Source organism: Brachyhypopomus gauderio, chromosome 2 (genome assembly GCF_052324685.1).
Source record: "Brachyhypopomus gauderio isolate BG-103 chromosome 2, BGAUD_0.2, whole genome shotgun sequence".
NCBI classification, from domain to species: Eukaryota; Metazoa; Chordata; class Actinopteri; order Gymnotiformes; family Hypopomidae; genus Brachyhypopomus; species Brachyhypopomus gauderio.
The window spans coordinates 29056261-29077332 of record NC_135212.1 but is presented as its reverse complement, the minus strand read 5'-3'; the positions used below and the strand labels follow the sequence as shown (position 1 = coordinate 29077332).

At 42.8% G+C, this 21072-nt stretch overlaps 1 protein-coding gene and 1 long non-coding RNA gene across 2 annotated transcripts in view; one reads left to right on the top strand and one right to left on the bottom strand.

Annotated features, from left to right (window-relative positions):
- Positions 1–13173: 13173 nt before the first annotated feature.
- Positions 13174–21072, bottom strand: part of slc12a1 (solute carrier family 12 member 1) — a 48500-nt gene continuing 40601 nt past the window's right edge. Inside the window, exons 22-26 of the mRNA XM_076993641.1 lie at positions 16090–16201; positions 15751–15837; positions 15515–15650; positions 15244–15311; positions 13174–14867 (exon numbers count right to left, since the gene is read on the bottom strand). Of these exons, the coding sequence (XP_076849756.1) occupies positions 14732–14867; positions 15244–15311; positions 15515–15650; positions 15751–15837; positions 16090–16201 (539 nt within the window). The 3' untranslated portion in view covers positions 13174–14731. The remainder of the gene's footprint in view (positions 14868–15243; positions 15312–15514; positions 15651–15750; positions 15838–16089; positions 16202–21072) is intronic.
- LOC143497986 (uncharacterized) lies at positions 18164–20068 on the top strand. Its single transcript, XR_013125940.1, has 2 exons — positions 18164–18391; positions 18920–20068. It is a non-coding gene; the product is annotated as an uncharacterized LOC143497986 (long non-coding RNA).

Here is a 21072-nt window from a genome sequence, read left to right as displayed (position 1 = left end):
ACGCGGCAAAAGATGCCGCTGTATCTATTCATGTCTTGTCATTCGTAACGCTACATGAATAGATCACTCTGTCAGGAATCTATTTAATATGCGTTTCACTTTTTTATTGAATTACTGAAATAAATTCTTCTTTTGTTGATATTCTATTTTGGAGAGATGCACTTGTATGTGACTGATAACTTTTCACAGACTCATCCTACAGTAGGGCAAGCTAATGAATAATAATCTTTATTTGTATAGCACATTTCATACATACATGGAACTCAAAGTTCTTTACAGAATAAATAAAAAATAAACATTAAAATGAAGCAAAGATAAGACCAAAAGAAAATGGTAAAGGAAATTAAAGATAAAAAGGAAACAAACAATAAAATAATGTAATAAAGTGACAAATTATGAAATATATAAATGCCCTCGTGCGACAACCTCATAGAAATACCCTAATCATATTGTGTGGATACTTCCATTTCATGGTACTGACTGATCATAGTTGTACATAAGCATGTTTTTAGTATGTGAAGCGAGAGACCCTCCAGTAAACTTGATTGGAAATGTAGATTTTACAGTGAAAAACTGTAAGCATGACTGTAAAAGACTAAACTCTAAAAACGTTCAATACAGTTTCTGTAACAGTAAAATACCGTAAATATGTATGACATCCCTTCTCTGAAAAAAATAGGCTACGTTATTCCAATGTTAAATACTCATATTAACAGAAATATTCCATAAAATGTTTCATTATTTGTGAAAAGCACATTTTGTTACTGTTAAATAATAGCTATTGTGCAATGTACATGTACAGAAAATGTACATTTTGTATTGCTTTTCTTACAGTTAAATAAACCATTATGTGCCATACAAGTGCACAATCGTGTTCCGATTCTGGGTAAAATAATAAATCAGTATTTTCTGTGCTTTTTGCAGTTTCAGAGGCTTATTGAAGGCCTTATTGATGGTAGGCCAGAGAAATAACAAATGCATCATGAAGAACAGGTCACTCCTTAAGAGAGGAACCTGAATTTTAGCCTGAATTTCATTTAATACCTCTAACTAGAAACACGGCATATTGAGTAAAGCGCACAGGTGAAATGGTTCAGAGGGGCAATTTCAGAGGCCTGCTGTATGCCTGTAAGGTCTTGGGCCAGGCAAATCTCAAATGCATCATACATAAATAGTTTCTATATGTATGAGAAACCTGACTTTGGCCTGGCCCAGCATCATTTTATGCCTCAAATCTAACTGGAAACACGGCATATTGAGTAAAGCGCACAGGTGAAATGGTTCAGAGGGGCAATTTCAGAGGCCTGCTGTATGCCTGTAAGGTCTTGGGCCAGGCAAATCTCAAATTCATCATACATAACTAGTTCCTATATGTATGAGAAACCTGACTTTGGCCTGGCCCAGCATCATTTTATGCCTCAAATCTAACTGGAAACACGGCATATTGAGTAAAGCGCACAGGTGAAATGGTTCAGAGGGGCAATTTCAGAGGCCTGCTGTATGCCTGTAAGGTCTTGGGCCAGGCAAATCTCAAAATTCATAACTAGTTCCTATATGTAAGAGAAACCTGATTTTGGTCTGGCCCAGCATCATTTTATGCCTTGAATCTAACTGGAAACATGACATATTGAGTAGTTAAGCGCACAGGTGTAATGGTTCAGAGGGGCAAGTTCAGAGGCCTACTGTATGCCTGTAAGGTCTTGGGCCAGGCAAAACTCAAAATTCATCATACATAACTAGTTCCTATATGTAAGAGAAACCTGATTTTGGTCTGGCCCAGCATCATTTTATGCCTTGAATCTAACTGGAAACATGACATATTGAGTAGTTAAGCGCACAGGTGAAATGGTTCAGAGGGGCAATTTCAGAGGCCTGCTGTATGCCTGTAAGGTCTTGGGCCAGGCAAATCTCAAATGCATCATACATAAATAGTTTCTATATGTATGAGAAACCTGACTTTGGCCTGGCCCAGCATCATTTTATGCCTCAAATCTAACTGGAAACACGGCATATTGAGTAAAGCGCACAGGTGAAATGGTTCAGAGGGGCAATTTCAGAGGCCTGCTGTATGCCTGTAAGGTCTTGGGCCAGGCAAATCTCAAATTCATCATACATAACTAGTTCCTATATGTATGAGAAACCTGACTTTGGCCTGGCCCAGCATCATTTTATGCCTCAAATCTAACTGGAAACACGGCATATTGAGTAAAGCGCACAGGTGAAATGGTTCAGAGGGGCAATTTCAGAGGCCTGCTGTATGCCTGTAAGGTCTTGGGCCAGGCAAATCTCAAATGCATCATACATAAATAGTTTCTATATGTATGAGAAATCTGACTTTGGCCTGGCCCAGCATCATTTTATGCCTCAAATCTAACTGGAAACACGGCATAATGAGTAAAGCGCACAGGTGAAATGGTTCAGAGGGGCAATTTCAGAGGCCTGCTGTATGCCTGTAAGGTCTTGGGCCAGGCAAATCTCAAATTCATCATACATAACTAGTTCCTATATGTATGAGAAACCTGACTTTGGCCTGGCCCAGCATCATTTTATGCCTCAAATCTAACTGGAAACACGGCATATTGAGTAAAGCGCACAGGTGAAATGGTTCAGAGGGGCAATTTCAGAGGCCTGCTGTATGCCTGTAAGGTCTTGGGCCAGGCAAATCTCAAAATTCATCATACATAACTAGTTCCTATATGTAAGAGAAACCTGATTTTGGTCTGGCCCAGCATCATTTTATGCCTTGAATCTAACTGGAAACATGACATATTGAGTAGTTAAGCGCACAGGTGTAATGGTTCAGAGGGGCAAGTTCAGAGGCCTACTGTATGCCTGTAAGGTCTTGGGCCAGGCAAAACTCATCATACACAAATAGTTTCTATATGTAAGAGAAACCTGGTTTGAGACTGACCCGACATCACTTTAGCCCTCAGATCTAACTGGCAATATGGCCTATTGTATATTGTTGCGCCCAGGTTGCATGATTCAGGAGGTCAAATTCAGAGGCTTGCTGTATGCCTCAAAGGTGTCGGGCCAGACAAAACTCATATGAATCATACATAACAGGTGTACGACAAACCTGATTTTAGCCTGGCCCAACAGATCTAACTGGCAATATACAGTTGTGATCAAATTTATTCAACCCCCAATGCTGCGAAGGGTTTTATGGAATTCAGTGCACATTTGTAATTGTGTTCATAATGAAATCTTACAAGGACTTGTTAAAGAACTAAATGCAACTAAGATAGCATCAATTTTTTTTGTCATAAAGTATTAAATGGCTTTTTTGTGATTTCTTCATTGACACAATTATTCAACCCCTTTACGACTACCACTCCTAAGAACAGAGGTTCATTCCAGTGTTTTCCATCAGGTATTGAAAACATCTGTGGATGTCAATGAGCAGCAATCAAGCATGATAAGCACCAATTAGGCAGATTTAAAAGGACTGTGATACTCAGCTCCTTCTAGACATCTACTGGTGTGTTTCCAAGCATGGTGAAGGCAAGAGAATGGTTCCAGAAGACAAGAGAAGAGGTTATTGCTCTTCACAAGAATGGCAATGGATATAAAAAGATTGCGAAGTTGTTAAATATTCCAAGAGACACTATCGGAAGTATCATTCGCAAGTTCAAGTTAAAGGGCACAGTGGAAACGTTACCTGGTCGTGGCAGAAAGAAGATCCTGACAGCGACTGCTGTGCGCTACCTGAAGCGTAATGTGGAGAAAAATCCCCGCGTGACTGCTAAGGAACTGAAAAAAGACCTGTCAGATGTGGGCACTGAAGTTTCAGCTCAGACAATAAGGCGCGCACTGCATAACGAAGACCTCCATGCCAGAACGCCCAGACGCACCCCCTTGCTGACTCCAAAGAACAAGAAAAGTCGACTGCAGTATGCCAAAAGTCATGTGGACAAGCCACAAAGGTTTTGGAACAGTGTACTGTGGTCAGATGAAACTAAATTAGAACTGTTTGGGACAATGGACCAGCGCTATGTTTGGAGAAGGAAGAACCAGGCTTATGAACAAAAGAACACCTTGCCTACTGTGAAGCATGGCGGGGGGTCAATTATGCTTTGGGGCTGTTTTGCTTCTAATGGTACAGGAAAGCTTCAACGTGTGCAGGGTACCATGAATTCCCTTCAGTACCAGGAGATCTTGGAGGAAAATGTGATGGAGTCAGTCACAAACCTGCGGCTTGGGAGACGTTGGACCTTCCAACAGGACAATGATCCGAAGCACACATCCAAGTCCACTAGAGCATGGTTGAACATGAAAGGCTGGAACATTCTAGAGTGGCCATCGCAATCACCAGACTTAAATCCAATTGAGAACCTCTGGTGGGACCTAAAGAAGGCAGTTGCAGTGCGCAAGCCTAAGAATGTGACTGAACTGGAGGCTTTTGCCCATGAAGAATGGGCTAAGATACCCATAGGTCGCTGCAAGACACTTGTGTCAAGCTATGTTTCACGCTTGAAAGCTGTCATAACTGGAAAAGGATGTTGTACTAAGTACTAAAAAATAATGTCACTAGGGGGTTGAATAAAACTGATAATGATGTGAGCACAGTAAAGACATTTGTGGTTATTCCATCATAAATATTATGTTATGTTTGTCTAATTTATAAGTGCCTCTTTGATATAATTGTAAATAAGATGACTGAAATGATCAAAATCAATGTCAAACTGGCCAAAACACTTTATTTCAGTGGGGGTTGAATAAATTTGATCACAACTGTATATATATATATATTTACATTCACAAAATCAGTATGGGAAACAATAACCTCTTAAATGTATGCTCCTACACTCGTTTGTTTAATCTATCTCTTTTAAAAACAATGCCCTGAAATGAGCCACCACCTCGCACACACCCAACCTCTATCTTCCTTTGTTACACCAGATGCGCTGCAGCAGTTCAGTTCAGCAAATGGAAGGAAGCGTCTTCAGCACAGCATGCACAGTCACAGATAGGCTTCTTCTCCCGTGCCCCACCAGCCAGGTAACATACACATCAAGTAAAATCGCACCGTTTGCCCTCTAAGCCCAACTTATCATTTTGTTGTGCAGTTAAATGTCCCATACAGCACCAAACTACTAAGCATTTTTAGCCGACTAGTCACCTGATAAACTAGTTGCTCTAGCCTAAATCAATGATAGATAACGTGAGGACGACCACATAGGCCTACAAATAATTAAGGTAGAGTTTGTAAATCTATGTGTCAAGCTGAACATTTTCTGTTGTATAGATTTTGTTAGGCAACATAAATTAACACATTCATTTGTGAAAGAAGAAACGGGAAGTTCCCCATTACCTGTGAAAAATGCCCATCTGCATTCATGTAATGACAACACTCAGTAGCCTATAACTCCTTCTCGTACTTTTTGGTCTTTTTATTGTCTTAATTGTAGGCCTATTGATTTAATAATTCCATTCCATAATTTAAATATATTGTAGCGTCGCAAGGGTGTTATTGTTGTTCTGTGATTGGGCGGGTATAGTAAGTTGGCGGAGTATCCACGACTCCCATGATGTTCTGTGAGTTACATGTTCGGACACTCTGTCCCTGATGTTCAGTAGGAGTGTGGACGCGAGTGCGTATATGTGTACTGTAGTGTGTGGTTAGTGCAGCCTAAAAGAGCAAAAAGACTGCACTGTTGATTTTCCCAAATAAACTACACGAAAATGAGCTACCCGTATCTGACCTCCTTCTTGGCTTCGTCACATTGGTGTCAGAAGTGGGATAGGCACACCTCTCCGGCCGGAGAGATCCAACGCGCCCTAGACGAAGTCGCGGAGGAGATCAAAGCGGAAGAGCGCCGGAGGCAAGGCGGCACCCCCCGGGTGAAGAGATCTCGCGAACCTGCCGGTGTGGCCCCCGAGACCCAGCACGACAGTCGGCGCGAAGAAGACAGCCCTCCCCGGTTCGCTCGCGGCGGCGACAGCGACGGCAGCAACCAAGTCTATGCTACCCCACCCCCAGCACGCCTCCCTCGTTTCAACGGCGATGTGCAGTGGGAGTGCTACGAGGCGCAACTCAACGCAGCGGCATGGCATTACCGATGGCCGGCGGATGAGACGGCATTACAACTAAGCCTCGCCCTGGAGGGCAAAGCACTCCAGGTGCTGATTGATCTCCCGGCATATCAACACGGCAACCTAGTCGCGCTGAAGGCAGCGCTCCGCCGGCGATTCAGCCAGACACCACCCACCGAGCAGCAGCGACTAGCATTGAGAGCGAGGAAGCGACATCGCGGCAAAAGGCTAGGTGTGCTGGCGGTCGAGCCAAGGTGTGCACGCTATGTCCAGCCCTCAAGATTGGAGCTGAGACGGTACCACTGCGGGGGCGACGCGACGAGGCGTCGGACCAACTGAGCGATGACACCGGCCGGTGTCAATGCACGGCTCGCAAAGGGGAAGTCTCACCGTCCGGAGGAGCTGAACACGCAGCGCCGGGTGGTGGCGAGGACCCCGATGCGAGCCGAGCAACACGGCAGCACTCTCGGGCTGGACTCCGCTCGCTCAGAGGAGCTGAACACGCAGCACTGAGTGAGCGGGAGAAGGCTCGAGATGCTGACGGCAGCGCACCCGAGCGACGAAGCGACGACCACAGCTCAACTAAAAGCAATACATGAGCTGTGGTCGACGAGCTGTGAGGGACTAGACACTGTACAACGGCGACATCTGTGGGGACTTCTCCACGAGTTCGCAGACATCTTCGCAGCAGACAAATCCGAGTGCACCAGAACGAACATGATAGAACACCGCATCGACACAGGCAACGCTGCGCCAATCAAACTGCGACCACATCGGCTGTCATCGAACCGTCCAGTAGTCCGTGGGCTGCACCAGTGGTGCTTGTGAAAAAGAAGACTGGTGACTGGCAGTTCTGTGTAGACTATCGGCGACTTAACGCCGTGACAAAGGTGGACTCGTACCCGCTGCCCCGCATCGACGACACATTTGACTGGCTTGCGGGTGCGCGATGGTTCAGCTCGCTAGACCTCCGCAGCAGCTACTGGCAAGTAGCGCTGGCGGCTGAGGCGCGGGAGAAGACGGCATTCACCATGGGAGGAGGTTTGTGGCAGTTCCGAGTCATGCCGTTCGGTCTGTGCAACGCTCCAGCGACATTCGAACGGCTCATGGAACGCATGCTCGCAGAGGTGCAGAAAGACCGGTGTGTGGTGTACCTAGACGATGTGTTAGTGCATGCCCCGGATTTTGACGAAGCTCTTAAACGTCTGAGATAAGTGTTTGAGGCTGTCCGTGCTGCAAAGTTAAAACTGCACCCCAAGAAGTGTAACCTCATGCAGCGGAGGGTAACGTTCCTCGGTCATGTCGTCACGGCAGACGGCGTGACTACAGACCCAGCGAAAGTCGACGCTGTTCAACGCTGGCCGACTCCGGCGAACTTGGAACAACTGAGAAGCTTCTTAGGACTAGCCTCATACTACAGACGTTTCATTCGTGGCTTCGCAACACAGGCAGCCCCACTCCACCGGCTGACGGAAAAGAAGGTGAAGTTTGTGTGGAGTGAGGAACAGGAATCCGCGTTCGAATCTCTTCGCGCAGCGCTGGTTTCTGCACCGGTACTGACGCTCCCACAGTTTGGCTGCCCGTTCATCCTAGACACCGACGCGAGCGGCTTCGGCATCGGAGCGGTGTTGTCCCAGGTGCAGGAGGGACAAGAACGGGTGATAGCCTTCTTCAGCCGCGGTCTGACGAAACCTGAGCACAACTACTGTGTGACGCAGCGAGAACTGTTGGCGGTGGTAGCGGAGTTGAAACACTTTCAACCCTACCTGTACGGCGTCCCCTTCATGCTACGTACAGATCACTCCTCCCTGACCTGGCTAATGAGGTTTAAAGAACCTGAGGGTCAGGTAGCCCGCTGGCTGACGGCGCTACAAGAATATCAGTTCACGGCCATACATTGAGACGGCAAGAAACACTTAAACGCCGACGCGATGTCCCGCCGCCCTTGCCTTGAGCTGTCGTGCGCTTACTGCGACAGACTAGACTAGACTGTGCTGCCATACGTCCGGATCCAGTGACGCCGTGGAGTCCCGATCAGCTCCGAACCGCCCAGGAGAGCGATCCCGAGATCCAACCTGTTCTCCAGTGGCTGGTGAGTGGCGTCCGCCCAGAGTGGACCGCTGTGACACCGGTCGGTCCGGTGGCGAAAGCGTTAGTGTCACAGTGGTCCCTCCTAAAAGAGCAGGGCGGCGTCCTCTACCGCCGGTGGGAGAGTCCGACACCGGGAGCGTCAGTGCTACAGCTGGTAGTACCGAGAGAACTACGGCAGGCGGTGTTCGACTCTGTGCATGGTCAAACTGGCGTGGGGCACTTCGGCATCGCAAAGACTCTGGGCAAGTTGAGGCAGGCGTTTTATTGGCCCGGCTGTCATCGGGACGTGGAGCTATTTGTGCGCTGTTGTCCTGTCTGCGCTGCGAAGAAGGGGCCGCCGGAACGTTCCCGCGCCCCGTTGCAGTCACTGCGCTCTGGCATGCCCATGGAGAGAGTGTGCGTGGATGTGCTGGGGCCGTTTCCCGCTATGGAGCGCGGGAACAGATACATCTTGGTGGCGGTCGACTACTTCACAAAGTGGCTCGAGGCGTACGTGGTCCCTGACCAGAGCGCCGTCACCACAGCCCGCTGCCTGGTCGACCAGTTCTTCAGCCGGTTCGGGGCACTGGAAGAGCTGCACAGCGATCAGGGGCGGAACTTTGAGGCCGACGTCATGCACGAGGTCTGCCAACTACTGGGCATCCAGAAGACACGCACGACTCCCCTCCATCCGCAGAGTGACGGGTTGGTTGAACGTTTCAACCGGACGCTGGCAACGCAGTTGGCGATGACAGTGGAAGCTGATCAGAGCGACTGGGACTTACAGCTGCCGCTTGTACTCTGGGCATGTCGGACGGCGGTGCAGGAGTCCAGTGGGTTTACGCCAGCACACTTCATGCTCGGGCGGGAGCTCCGGACTCCGACACAGCTGGTGTTCGGGACGGCACTGGACGAACGACCTGAACACGACGCGCCAGGCTACATCAACGAGCTTCAGCGGCAGATGGCAGTCGCCAGCGTTCGACAAAAGCGGGCATATGACTCACGCGCTAGGGGGGAACCACTCGCTGCGGGGTCAGTGGTGTGGCTCTTTAACCCCAAGCGCAAGAAAGGAAAGAGCCCGAAACTTCAGAGTGACTGGGAGGGGCCTTTTCCAATTTTTCAGCGGCTAAGCGATGTTGTGTACCGGGTCCGCACTAGACAGCGCCTTGTGGTGGTCCACAGGGACCGCTTGGCGCCGGCGGCGTCTTTGCCCAAGGACTTGCGGGACACAAGGGGAAGATCTCCACGTTCGAGAGGTAGGACTGGGCGAGCGGCCGCGACGGCACAGGGTCAAACCGCGCCGCTTTAATGACTTTGTTTTATAATTGTGTCCAAAGATCGATTTTTTAGTGAATTTTTACCCCCGCCTCGTCACTGAATTCACGCAGGCGTGCTCGGTCTAACTAACTGTAAAACAACATGGCGTTGGACAGTGACGGTAACGACGATAGTCAAATCGGCAATCTAAAAGCAGAAGGACAGTTTATCCAGTGTCAGTGACTATTTACACTTAGTCCATGTCACTGACAGTTTACCCAGTGTTTTTACAGTTTAAAAAAGTTAAAAATGTTCTTGTAACATTGGGCGCAATGCGATGGACAGAGGCGGACGAAGTACTCAATTTCATTACTTGAGTCAAAGTACAGATACCACTGGTCAAATGCTACTCCGATACAAGTGAAAGTTGCATGTTCAAAATCTTACTTAAGTGAAAGTACTGAAGTACTTGCTTTTAAAAATACTTAAGTATTAAAGTACACCTTCCGTCACATTTGTAAAAAAGTTATAGTTTAAAAGTATTATACATCCTACCAAATCCTCTTTGGGCATAATATTCATACAGTTTTTGATAATAATCCATAAGGCATATTCCAATGATGTACATCATTCAGGTAGTGGTAGCAGAAAAGTTTAACCTACACTTTAGTTTAAGGAACAAAAACATTTTCTAAAACCACAATTCACTGATTAGCCTAGCCTAACCTGTTTAAGCAAATTATGTTACCATATTAAAAGTCAATAATAAAATGACGATTTTCTCTCTTTGCTAGTTAGGTATTCAGTCATCCAATACAACATTATTCTACAGTCAATATAAACAAAGACAAAGTAAAATTAGCAGTGTGACATCTTGGTAGTCTAACCTTGCTACAACCTTTTGCAGTATGGCTAAAGCCCACCAACTCCATGCCACCCAACACGCTAACTCTTTTCAAACTAGAAATCACAGCCACATTAGAATTATTGACATTAATTCTACACTGACATTAGAATGGAAACATTATTTGACAAGATTCGATTAACCCACACGGTTTCCCTTATTGATGTTTGCGTAGTTTGAATTACTTGCCAATATAATGTTAACATTATTTATAGTGATCCTAGCAGACCTAGCAGTGGAGTGAGCAGGCAAAGTCATTTCACTAGCCTTACTGCAAAGCTCCTCTGACTACATAGTCACTTAACAAAACATTTAGGCTGCATACCGTAATATACTTCCTCAGGTGGGACGGTGAATTTTGGTATGCAGTGATATAGTTTGTTTTTGGCAAACAAAGCATGCATTTAAAACGATAGGAATGATTCATCCGTTCAGAAAACTGGAACATTTTGTCGAGATACGGCCATGGGTGCAAAAGAGCATGCCAGGGTTGCCAGCTCTCACGCATTGAGCGTGAGACACGCGCATTTGACCGTTTTCACACGCTCTCACGGCACAGTTCCGATATCTCACGCCGAAAAAAAATCTAGTTTATTTACCTCTGATCTATATCTATCAACCACCGGCGATCGCGATATAATATCAATCAATCAAAGTTTATTTGTATAGCGCTTTTAACAACTCAAGTTGTCGCAAAGCAGCTTTACAGGGTTTACAAGGTTAACAATTCTATGGGTCCAGAACCCTAATGAGCAAGCCAAAGGCGACAGTGGCGAGGAAAAACTCCTCCTTAATTTGTGTCCATTTTTCACCGCCCGATAACGTTCGCCACCCCCCGATCAACAATTTACACTCGCCACCAAGTCCAGGTTCAAATCTCCCTCCAAGCGATCTTGAAAAGTTGGCAACCCTGGCATGCTCCATCACCGCCGTCTCCGCTCATGTTGCTGTTATTTAGGAAAAGAACGACTAGCGATACCGAACTTGATTTTACACCTCACAGACACATCCTTGATTGCTGATAGGCTGTCACCTGTGAAAATACTATCGGGGGAGGAGAGGAGAGTTGTGTGTGGAAGTAACGAGTAACGAGAGCTGGACAGAAATGTAGTGGAGTGATAAGTACTGTATTTGTTATTCAACTGTAGTGAAGTGAAAGTCATAAGTATTTTTTTAAAAATCAACTTAAGTAAAGTACAAATACTCAAGAACTGTACTTAAGTACAGTACTTAAGTAAATGTACTTCGTTACTGCCCACCTCTGGCGATGGACGAGACAGAATCCTTTGCACTTTCCAAATCGTTACGTTTATTACATTTACCGAAGCGCAGACAGCGCACATAAAACACGTTTACATAGAACGTGTGTGACTCAAACAACGACGAGCACAGGATGCTGCGCAAACACACAAACCCCACGTGACGAGATGAGCCACAGGTGAGACGGACTATCACAAGAGGCACCCGCACCCACGGAGATCTACAGACGCAGACTAGACGCAGACAACGTTAACACATGCCCAAAAGGGAGGGGTCGGGGACCGTAACGTGACAGTTCTGTTCTTATATTCGCACTTTAAAGAAAAATACACGTTTACATTTTATACTTTCAGTTTATTAAGTGTGAGCACTTTTAAAATAAAAATGCATTTGGTAGCAACAGCTTTTGGGTGAATTCTTAATTATTTCAATCATAATAATAACGCACTGGTTAGTGTCCCAGTAGGAGTCCACTGTTGCAGACATAGACACCTCAAAGATGTCCTCTGTTTATTGTCCTGTTTATTACCTTTCTTAAAGGTAGATTTATGATGACCCTTTTCCCCAGTCTTCCAGCTATCAGTAACTACCAACTACCAGTAACTATTTGCTGATTAATATCGATATAATAATAGTTTTAACATGTTGCTTCTGTACATAGTCAGGAAACAGCTCAAATACATTTTTAATAACACTAAACCCCGAATTGGATCGAATCGGATCGAATCGATTAAAACGGATTAAATCGAAATAAATCGATTCTTAATCTTCAGAATCGGAATCGGATCGATTCTTGGAATTTGAATCGATACCCAGCCCTAGAAGGACTTAACAATGATTTTATCAGTTGGTGGTGTGACGTTTTTCCATTGAAAACTCACGTTTAGAGAATGTTACAAATAAAAGTCAAATTTCATTCAATATATGTGTGTAATTTTTTTATAATGAAGTGTTTCACGTGTGCTAAAAGCGCCTTTTTCCCCCCTGAGCACTTGCCCCCCAAAATGTCTGTGCACGCCACTGGTTGTCAGTAACGACGAGCAACAAAGTATTACTGCAAAGTCCCATGGTTAGAGGTGAACTTCAATACAGTAAGTATGCTCCTGGCCTGAGAATTAAAATATATGTAAAGTGTTCTTGTAATTCTGAGCATGAAAGGTAGTCGACCCCCAAGAGAGTCTGTATGAATATGTGTGTATTCAGTCGTCGCACCGATAGTGTGAGTGTTGCACTTGGGTGTCATTTATGTAATAGTATTTAATGGGTGTCAATGTTGTGCCTATTGCTCGTCTTTATTTGAGTTCAATCCTGGTTGAGTGTTTTTCATGTTCTCTGTTGATAAGCATTAACATGCTGTTGTTAATAAACAGAGTGTGTTGAAACCATCGCCTCGGTCTCAGCATCCTCCCTACCCCTCATCGCACTGTCACAAACCTGTCACTGTTCTGTGCCTTTAGCAAACAGCACCTATATTACATTAGCACTATCCTATTTCTATTTATTATCTCTGCTGTTGATAGCTGTGGACAGCATGAGTTTAAAAGCATAGAGTAATGAAAAGAATATACACTGCTTCTAAAATCCCACATATTCACACCGTTAGTTGGATCTACATTTTTATTGTGTAAATTACACCAAAATAACAATATATTCACTATAAATATAATAGCCCGTACATATTAGTTCAATCATTGTTTAATTAAAGCAATGTGTGTGTATTTCTGTCATAATAACTCTATACTACTATCTCCTGCAAGATACATGGAAAAAAAACATTCCACTGTTTTATTAAATTCTGTTGTACAATCAGCATGATGGATTTGTAATTTTCTCTGGCAAGAATTTTAATACTAATATACAGTGAGGAAGATAAGTATTTGAACACCCTGTGACTTTGCAACTTCTCCCACTTAGAAATCATGGAGGGGTCTGAAATTGTTTGCTTAGGTGCATGTCCACTGTGAGAGATATAGGCCTACTGGTAATCTAAAAAAAAAACATCCAGAAATCACAATGTAGGATTTTAATAAGTAAAATAAGTATTCGAACACCTGCCAATCAGCAAAAATTCTGGCCCTCAAAGACCTGTTAGTCCACCTCTAAAAAGTCCACCTCCACTCCACTTATTATTCTAAATTAGAAGCACCTGTTTGAGGTTGTTAGCTGTCACCTGTCCACCCCACACAATCAGTAAAACTCCAACTACTAACATGGCTAAGACCAAAGAGTTGCCAATTGTAGACCTCCACAAGGCTGGAACGGGCTACAGGACAATTGCCAAGCAGCTTGGTGGAAAAAGATCAACTGTTATTATAGTTTCTCAGTCGATTTGGTTCATTTCTCATATCAGAATTGAAATTCTCAAAACTGTTCATTCAATCTACACTTCTCCTTGTCACTTGTGCACATCATAATTGCATTTCTCATTGTGTTTCAAATTTTGCGAACAAAAGCTACTGTACCAAATATTAACATTGATTTTCACAGGTGTTCAAATACGTATTTGCAGCAGTAACACACAAATAAATTATTTTTAAAATCCTACATTGTGATTTCCAGATTTTTTTTTATAGATTATATCTCTCACAGTGGACATGCACCTAAGATGAACATTTCAGACCCCTCCATGATTTCTAAGTGGGAGAACATGCAAAGTAGCAGGATTTTCAAATTCCTCACTATATTAATGATGTGTCTGTTGTTATTACTGGTTTTTGCTATGGAAGAAGATTTAATTTTGTCAATTTAATCATCTACACTCTTTGAATTTTAGAACTACATGGAATGAATTTTCTGATTTAAATATTTACTTTGCTTGCACAGCTGGTCTATTTTCCTTACTGTATTTTACTAGCTATATTGTGTTGACCAAACCGATGATGGAAATGAACACATTATATACAAGCTGTATAGTACCAACTATAAAACACACTAACACTCCTTTGCTTTTAATTGGTTTTACCCCACATTCCTTTGTTATATTTTCTACATGATTTAAGTGACAGTGTTCTTGCCCACATTTATATTTTACATAATTCAGATGAACTAACAGCCTTACTGATAGGTATTAATGAACATTACACTGTGTTCTCACATCCTGGCTGTTATTTACTATTGGATATTGTGGTCATATACAAAATATGCACATATCAAAATATCTGTTCATTTTTATGTGTGGATGGGTGTGCCAACAGAGCAAGATTAGGAGTAGAAGGTCAGCACACTCTTGTGGTTCCCACGGACCAACAGAGTGGGAGGAAGATTTTTGGTGAGGGCCTCCAGCCAAGCCATATACAGGTGGTCTGAAACAGAGCCCTTCCGAGCAATGGGCATACTCCTGCAAAACACACATAAGACTACATAATCCTCTGGACTCTACAAAACACTGCAAATGTCTGCCATAACCACAGTTTAAAAGTGACCACAGACCATGATGTTAGACCATGTAGACCAGGGGACACACTTATTTACAGCATTTGTCAACTGATCTTATCCAGAGTGACTTTATTTATAACGGTGTATGTGAGAATTGAACCATGCTGCCAGCGCCCTGCTCAAGAACAGGGCCATCTTTATAGAGTATTTTGTGTGTATGTATGTGTGCAGGCATGATTCAAGTGATAGTGAAACAAGAGTAAGGGTGTGGTGAGGCAGGTGCATAATGAGAAGATGTAAAGGGTAATGTGATGGGTAAGGAACATGCTTTCACTTACACTATGATGAGTTTAGCTGCTCTAGAAGTCTCCTGCAACAGCTCATTCAGTCGTACCTGAAGATTCGTCTGCAAGAAGAGATTGCAGCTCACGTCACCTTCACTACAATATATACATATATGACTGTTCATTTATTTGTGCATTCATTGATCAGCCCATCCACTTACTCATTACACTTACACTTATTCATTCATCCATTCACTTATCTATCCACCAATCTATCCAATTGGTTAACTGATTTATTCATTGAATAATTGTTTTCTTCTTCTACCTTGTCCTCAAATCGATCTAACTCAGCATCTGTGATCTTCCAGGGTTGTTCTTTCCTCAGTGCTTCTGCCTGTACAGTGTCCTTGGAGCCCTCATGCAAACGGAAAGGCTCAATCATGTCCTCAAACAGTTTCCAGCTGTGAAATATCATGCACACACAGTAAATTAGATGGAGAGAAAAGTTATATTGATACTAGTCTCTCATCATATGGATGCCTCCTTGTTTTAACTGATTACTTTTCTGAGGTTGGTCGAATGTTGAGGTCTGCAATGACACTGATGTCAGTACATCTTATTCTGAATCGCTTCAGCAGAGATTGCATTCTGAAACATACAAATACAGAGGATCAGGCAGCCATGTCTGCACCTAAGACAAACACAATAATAAGACCAATAATTCACGTCATTAGCATTGCTGTTTTCACAAATTATGTTTTATTGTATTAGCTGGGGCTGGTGTTGGTTTTGTGTCTTTATTCAGGTTAAAGTATTTAAATTTGTTTGCAGTGGTATATACAAGGCAACTGTTGACGTGGCAGCTCTGTTTGCATCACAGTTGATTCTGGATTGACATACTCTTCCTTGTCCTGCTCTAAGCGTCCAGACTGGCCTGCTGTAAATATACGCAGTTTACACTCCCTCCACTTCTTCCTTGTGGTGAGAATGTATGGCAGGAGCAAAGTCAAACCTGTGAATAGCACAGAGATTCCCTTATTACTGCAGCAATTACAGAGCAGAACAGAAATTAGAAACCAACCACAAGAATGCAAAAATGTATAGATCGCCTCATCAGCATTAAGTTGACACCAGCACATAAAGGAAAACAAATAAAATACATTACACTGATGTAAGGCAGCCCCGTCGACAGGGGGGGACAACCGGGTCTGTTGTCCCGGGCCCCAGGGCCAGGGGGGCTTATCAAAGAGCCCAGCAATTTATTTTTTATTTAAAGTCTATAATTTTTAAACAAACTTTCTTGTCCTGGGCCCCAGCAAGACTGTCAACGGGCCTGATGTAAGGATAATGCAAGGGGCTTTGCTTTTTGCAAACTTTCAATTGCTTGCTTCAGCAAACTTGGCTTCTGCAATTACCCAAACATGTGTCATCCTAAACAAGAATTGAGCAGTAAAAAAAATGCAGAATATAAAAAAGAAAAACACAAAAATTATGAGAGACTATGTTTTAACTAAGCCCCGCCCGTGTGTCTCCATGTACTAAGTGTTAAGAAAATGATTCAATTACCATTAATCAAAAGCGCTCTTGACACGGCATCCTTCCTTTAACTTGCTTCATAAATTACTTGAATCAAGTTTGTTGTTCAGTTTGACATGGTGACATAGGGCAGTAATTACCAGCAATCTGAGCCTAATACTCTGTGGAGGAGGACATCTGGTGGTTTGAGAAGGAACTGTTGACAGAACTGCTGACAAAATTGTTTTTGCATTTTCTTCTATTTTTATGTAGGCTACTTGCAGCAATGTGGCATTGCAGAGTTAACACAATTATAGTTTTTCTCAGTTGATTTGGCTCATTTCTCTGTTGATTCAACCCCCACATCTCCTTGTCACATCATAATTGCATTTCTCATTGTGTTTCACATTTTGCAAATGCTTTTGTACATTTTACAAATGGTCATGGACAATTGTCTGTTGTTTTTTACATTATCAATTGCTTATGTCATGTTTATCAAATGTGTTCTACAGATTGTCTGTTGAATTGTCTTACCGTCCAAAATATTTAGGCAATATATTTATTGCCTAGGTCATTACATGCAAAAGTGCTGAACATGTAAATCTCTCAGGCATCATTTTACATTTCTTTTTTTGTTACATTTTGGTAATTTATCTTAAATTGATTAAATTGTTTGCAGGTGAACATTTTGTTACTGTAAGACAGGGAATTTGTGAAGATTTAGATGAACCAATGGTATCAACCATAGTTCAGAGGTGCATCTCATGAACCTTTACTGTTTTTGGCAAACATTTATAGAAGCTAAACACTGCAGTATCAGTCTCATAATGGAAAGACAAGTCCAAGTACAGGGTGAAGAGCCAAGAAGAGGGGTAAGACTGTGTGGTGTAGAGGGGTAAGACTGTGGTGTAGATGGATAAGACTGTGTGCTGTAAGGCTGAGGGGACAAAACAGGAAGAGGTTTGTCCCAGGTGAAATAAAGGCAACAATTGTGGACCATGTTTTACATGTAAGTCATGGTCGTACAATGGCTGAAGCTGGTCGTTGTGTGCAACCAAATATTGGAAGAATAACTGTGTCTTCAATCGTACAAATATTTCATAGAGAAAATGTATGTAATTCAGAAATGTGCTCTCTGCAGTAATGCTGTACATTGACAAATTCTGAAATGTTATTCAATTTTATGTTTTGCATTTTTGCATTCTTATACCATATAGGACAAAGGTCCCATTTTCACACCTCAACAAGAGTAGGCTGTATGTACTCAGGTTGTATTGAATATGTAGAGTAAGTTTCTAATTTTGCAGTTTTTGCAGTCCAGTCAAACAGTTGTCTGTTTTTTCTGAATTTCAATCAGATTTGTTTTTGTCAAATTACATCGCGAACAACAGTCAAACAATATTGCTGTATATATTTGATTCCAGTCCAATTCCAGTCTCCCACATACAATCATGTGCAGGGGCGGACTGGCATACATTGCTACCGGGGATTTCCCCGGTGGGCCGGTGGGCCGCCGGTGGTTTAACCAGAGCCGTAGAAAGAGAGAGTTGCGACACTCCCATAGACTCCTATTGTAATTCAGGAATGCGGAAGTAAACGTGCCATGGGGAGACCAATAGTTCCAAACATGCTATAGTTCCAGCATTGAACTGCGTATATTTGAAGCATTTCCGCGGCTGTTTTTCTGGTAAGTTAATGAATTATTCATCGTTTCCTATATAATCCTCCATAAATGTGATTAGTATTACTGTTATAGTTAAGTGGTCACTTGTTGTTAGTCTTGTTGTTAGTTTATTTCTGCATTTTAAATACCTTTAGCTTAAATTACACTTCGCTAGCATTAGCTATGTTATTAAAAGCAGGAATCGCTTAGCGGTGCATTAGCCTCAGAGTATTCAGTCATTAGGATAATTGTTAAATTCAGTAATACCTATATAGATTTGATCATATTGTAATTAATGGTAACTATCTGAAGTAGAAAAGATGGTTGGATTGTAGTGAAGTTGCTCTTTAGTTGATTAATTAATTAGCTAGTGTTTCAGTGACAGGTGATATAACCAGCAGCTTGTACATGGATGACCACTATTTATACAGGATGCAACAATCAACAGGTCTATATATAATCTCAACACAATTTAGTAACAAATTTTTATTTAATTACGTATGATGCTTAGGATTGTCATTACCATCATAACATTTAAAATATTTTTTTTAGGCCGGTGGTGTGATGACCAGACCAGTGGAGCAATGTAGATTGGTGATTACTGCAGTAACTGGTGGAGTGGGGATGAGAAAAACAGATCCTCCATACCTACTGAAGTTTAAGTACCACTGGGTGGCAGGACATTTGTAGGAGTTAAAGACAGACCAAGCACATTCATGGTAACAATGAAAGTATTTGATGGGGGTGTATTTCCAGGTGTTACATGGTTTTGCTGGCTTTTCTTAGCCATTTTCATCTGGCTTTTACTTCCAAAATGCCCAGTTTTGGACAGTGTGTGTTTTTTCCTCTCAGCCTGGATGTGCTTTGCTGCGATTCTCAACCTCAGCCTGATGTATCTGTTAGTTATTTTTTGTTTAACATCATGGCATGAGGTAAGCCTACTGTCTAAGAGCCTAGCCTCTATCTCCATTAAATGTTTTGCATTAGGGAGTGCCATAAGTGAGGCACTGGTCCTAGTTTGAAACAATTGCTCGATTTTCCAAACTAGATCAAAAGCCTCCTGTGATGGTCGACAAAGTGCACCTGACTTGAATTCCTTCAACTTTAGTAAAATACTGTGCTCTTCTTCAGGGCTCTCGTTTCTGTGCTTAATTGCAATTTGACATTCATTACAAATTTTGGAATATTTGATTACTTGATTCACAATGTAGCCTGTCAGATGATAGAGAGCACAGGTCTCCATTTTTGTGTAGTCAGGTGAGGGTGTAGGCACAGGGTTGTGCTCCAACAGGTCATCCACTCTGATGCCAGGACTGGGAAATTCCTCTTTAGCATCCAGGAAGTCTGCCAATAGGCTACTGTCATCCTCCTGATAGCTTCCTGATTTTAGTGTAATAAGAAACTGTCCAACTGATATTGATCTTAGTGCCCGGTGAAACTCTACAGGAGTTGGGACTGGATTCCTCTGTCTTATGCAGCTAAACAGGTTTTCAAGACAGTCTTGTGTACACCTGCTTGTCAACACAAAAAAAAGTGTCCCTGGGCCAGCATGTCTTCTTGGATTGACAATATTGTGGATGTTGCCATAATGATGTTATTTTAGTGTTGTAATGTGGCTAATGAATTAATTTATGTATTTAATGATGTTATTTTAGTGTTGTAGTGTAGACTACAGAATAAATCTATGTATTAAATGTTAAATGTGTTTTTAGTGTTGTTTTGTGGACTAAATAAATCTATGCCTGAACCTTTAATAGTGCAGGCTGCTTCAACAGGCTATTTGTAACTCTAGTTTTGTTCAAAGATACTATAATATATATATATATATATATATATATATATATATATATATATATATATATATATATATATTATCAATAAAAAATATATATATTTTTTAATATATATATTAAAATTATTATTATCAAGTTATAAATTATCAAATTATATTATCAAGTTGTTCGTATGTGGAAAATGATAATTAATGCATATTGTGTTGTAATATTTACCAGAAATACGGTAACCGCTGATGTCTTTCACGCTTAAAACCATTCAGTGCTCGTGTTTGATTGGAACTATACGGGCCTCCATGAACCACGTGACCTCTGAGCGGCGAGATCACAGAGTGTCGCAACTCTCTCTTTCTACGGCTCTGGGTTTAACCCAGCCCGTGGAGGAGCCACTGCCGCGCACTGCGGCCCCGGCCCGTAGTCACGCTGCTGTTTAACGGTGCCTATTACCTCCCCCGCTCCAGTCAGACTAACCTGCTCAGCGCGACCGCGGACTGAGCCTGTAAACACATGAACGAGTTGGACAGCGGCCGCGGACTGGGCCAGCTGATGCGGGCTGACGGTATGCAGCGGAGATCAGAAAAAAATCCAACTTGTCCCAGAAAATCCGGGCCGGACTACGAAAACATACAGCAGTTTAAATGGTAGATAACATGTTATTTTAAATGTACTGCTGTCGCCTCTGCAACGTCTAAGGCACCATGTGCAAATTACCTTAACACGGTTAACACGGACGCAAGTGGCGGTCTTAAAGGTTCCAGAGCACTGTGCACTGTTTTTTTAAGCTATTGAAATTCTTAGATTAAAACTAACCACCACAAATAGGTAAGAGGAAGAAATACCCACGTTAGAGTTGTAGGTTGTTCTTTAGGATGCACTTTGCGTAAAACAACTTGTTTGGTGGTCTTATGATGG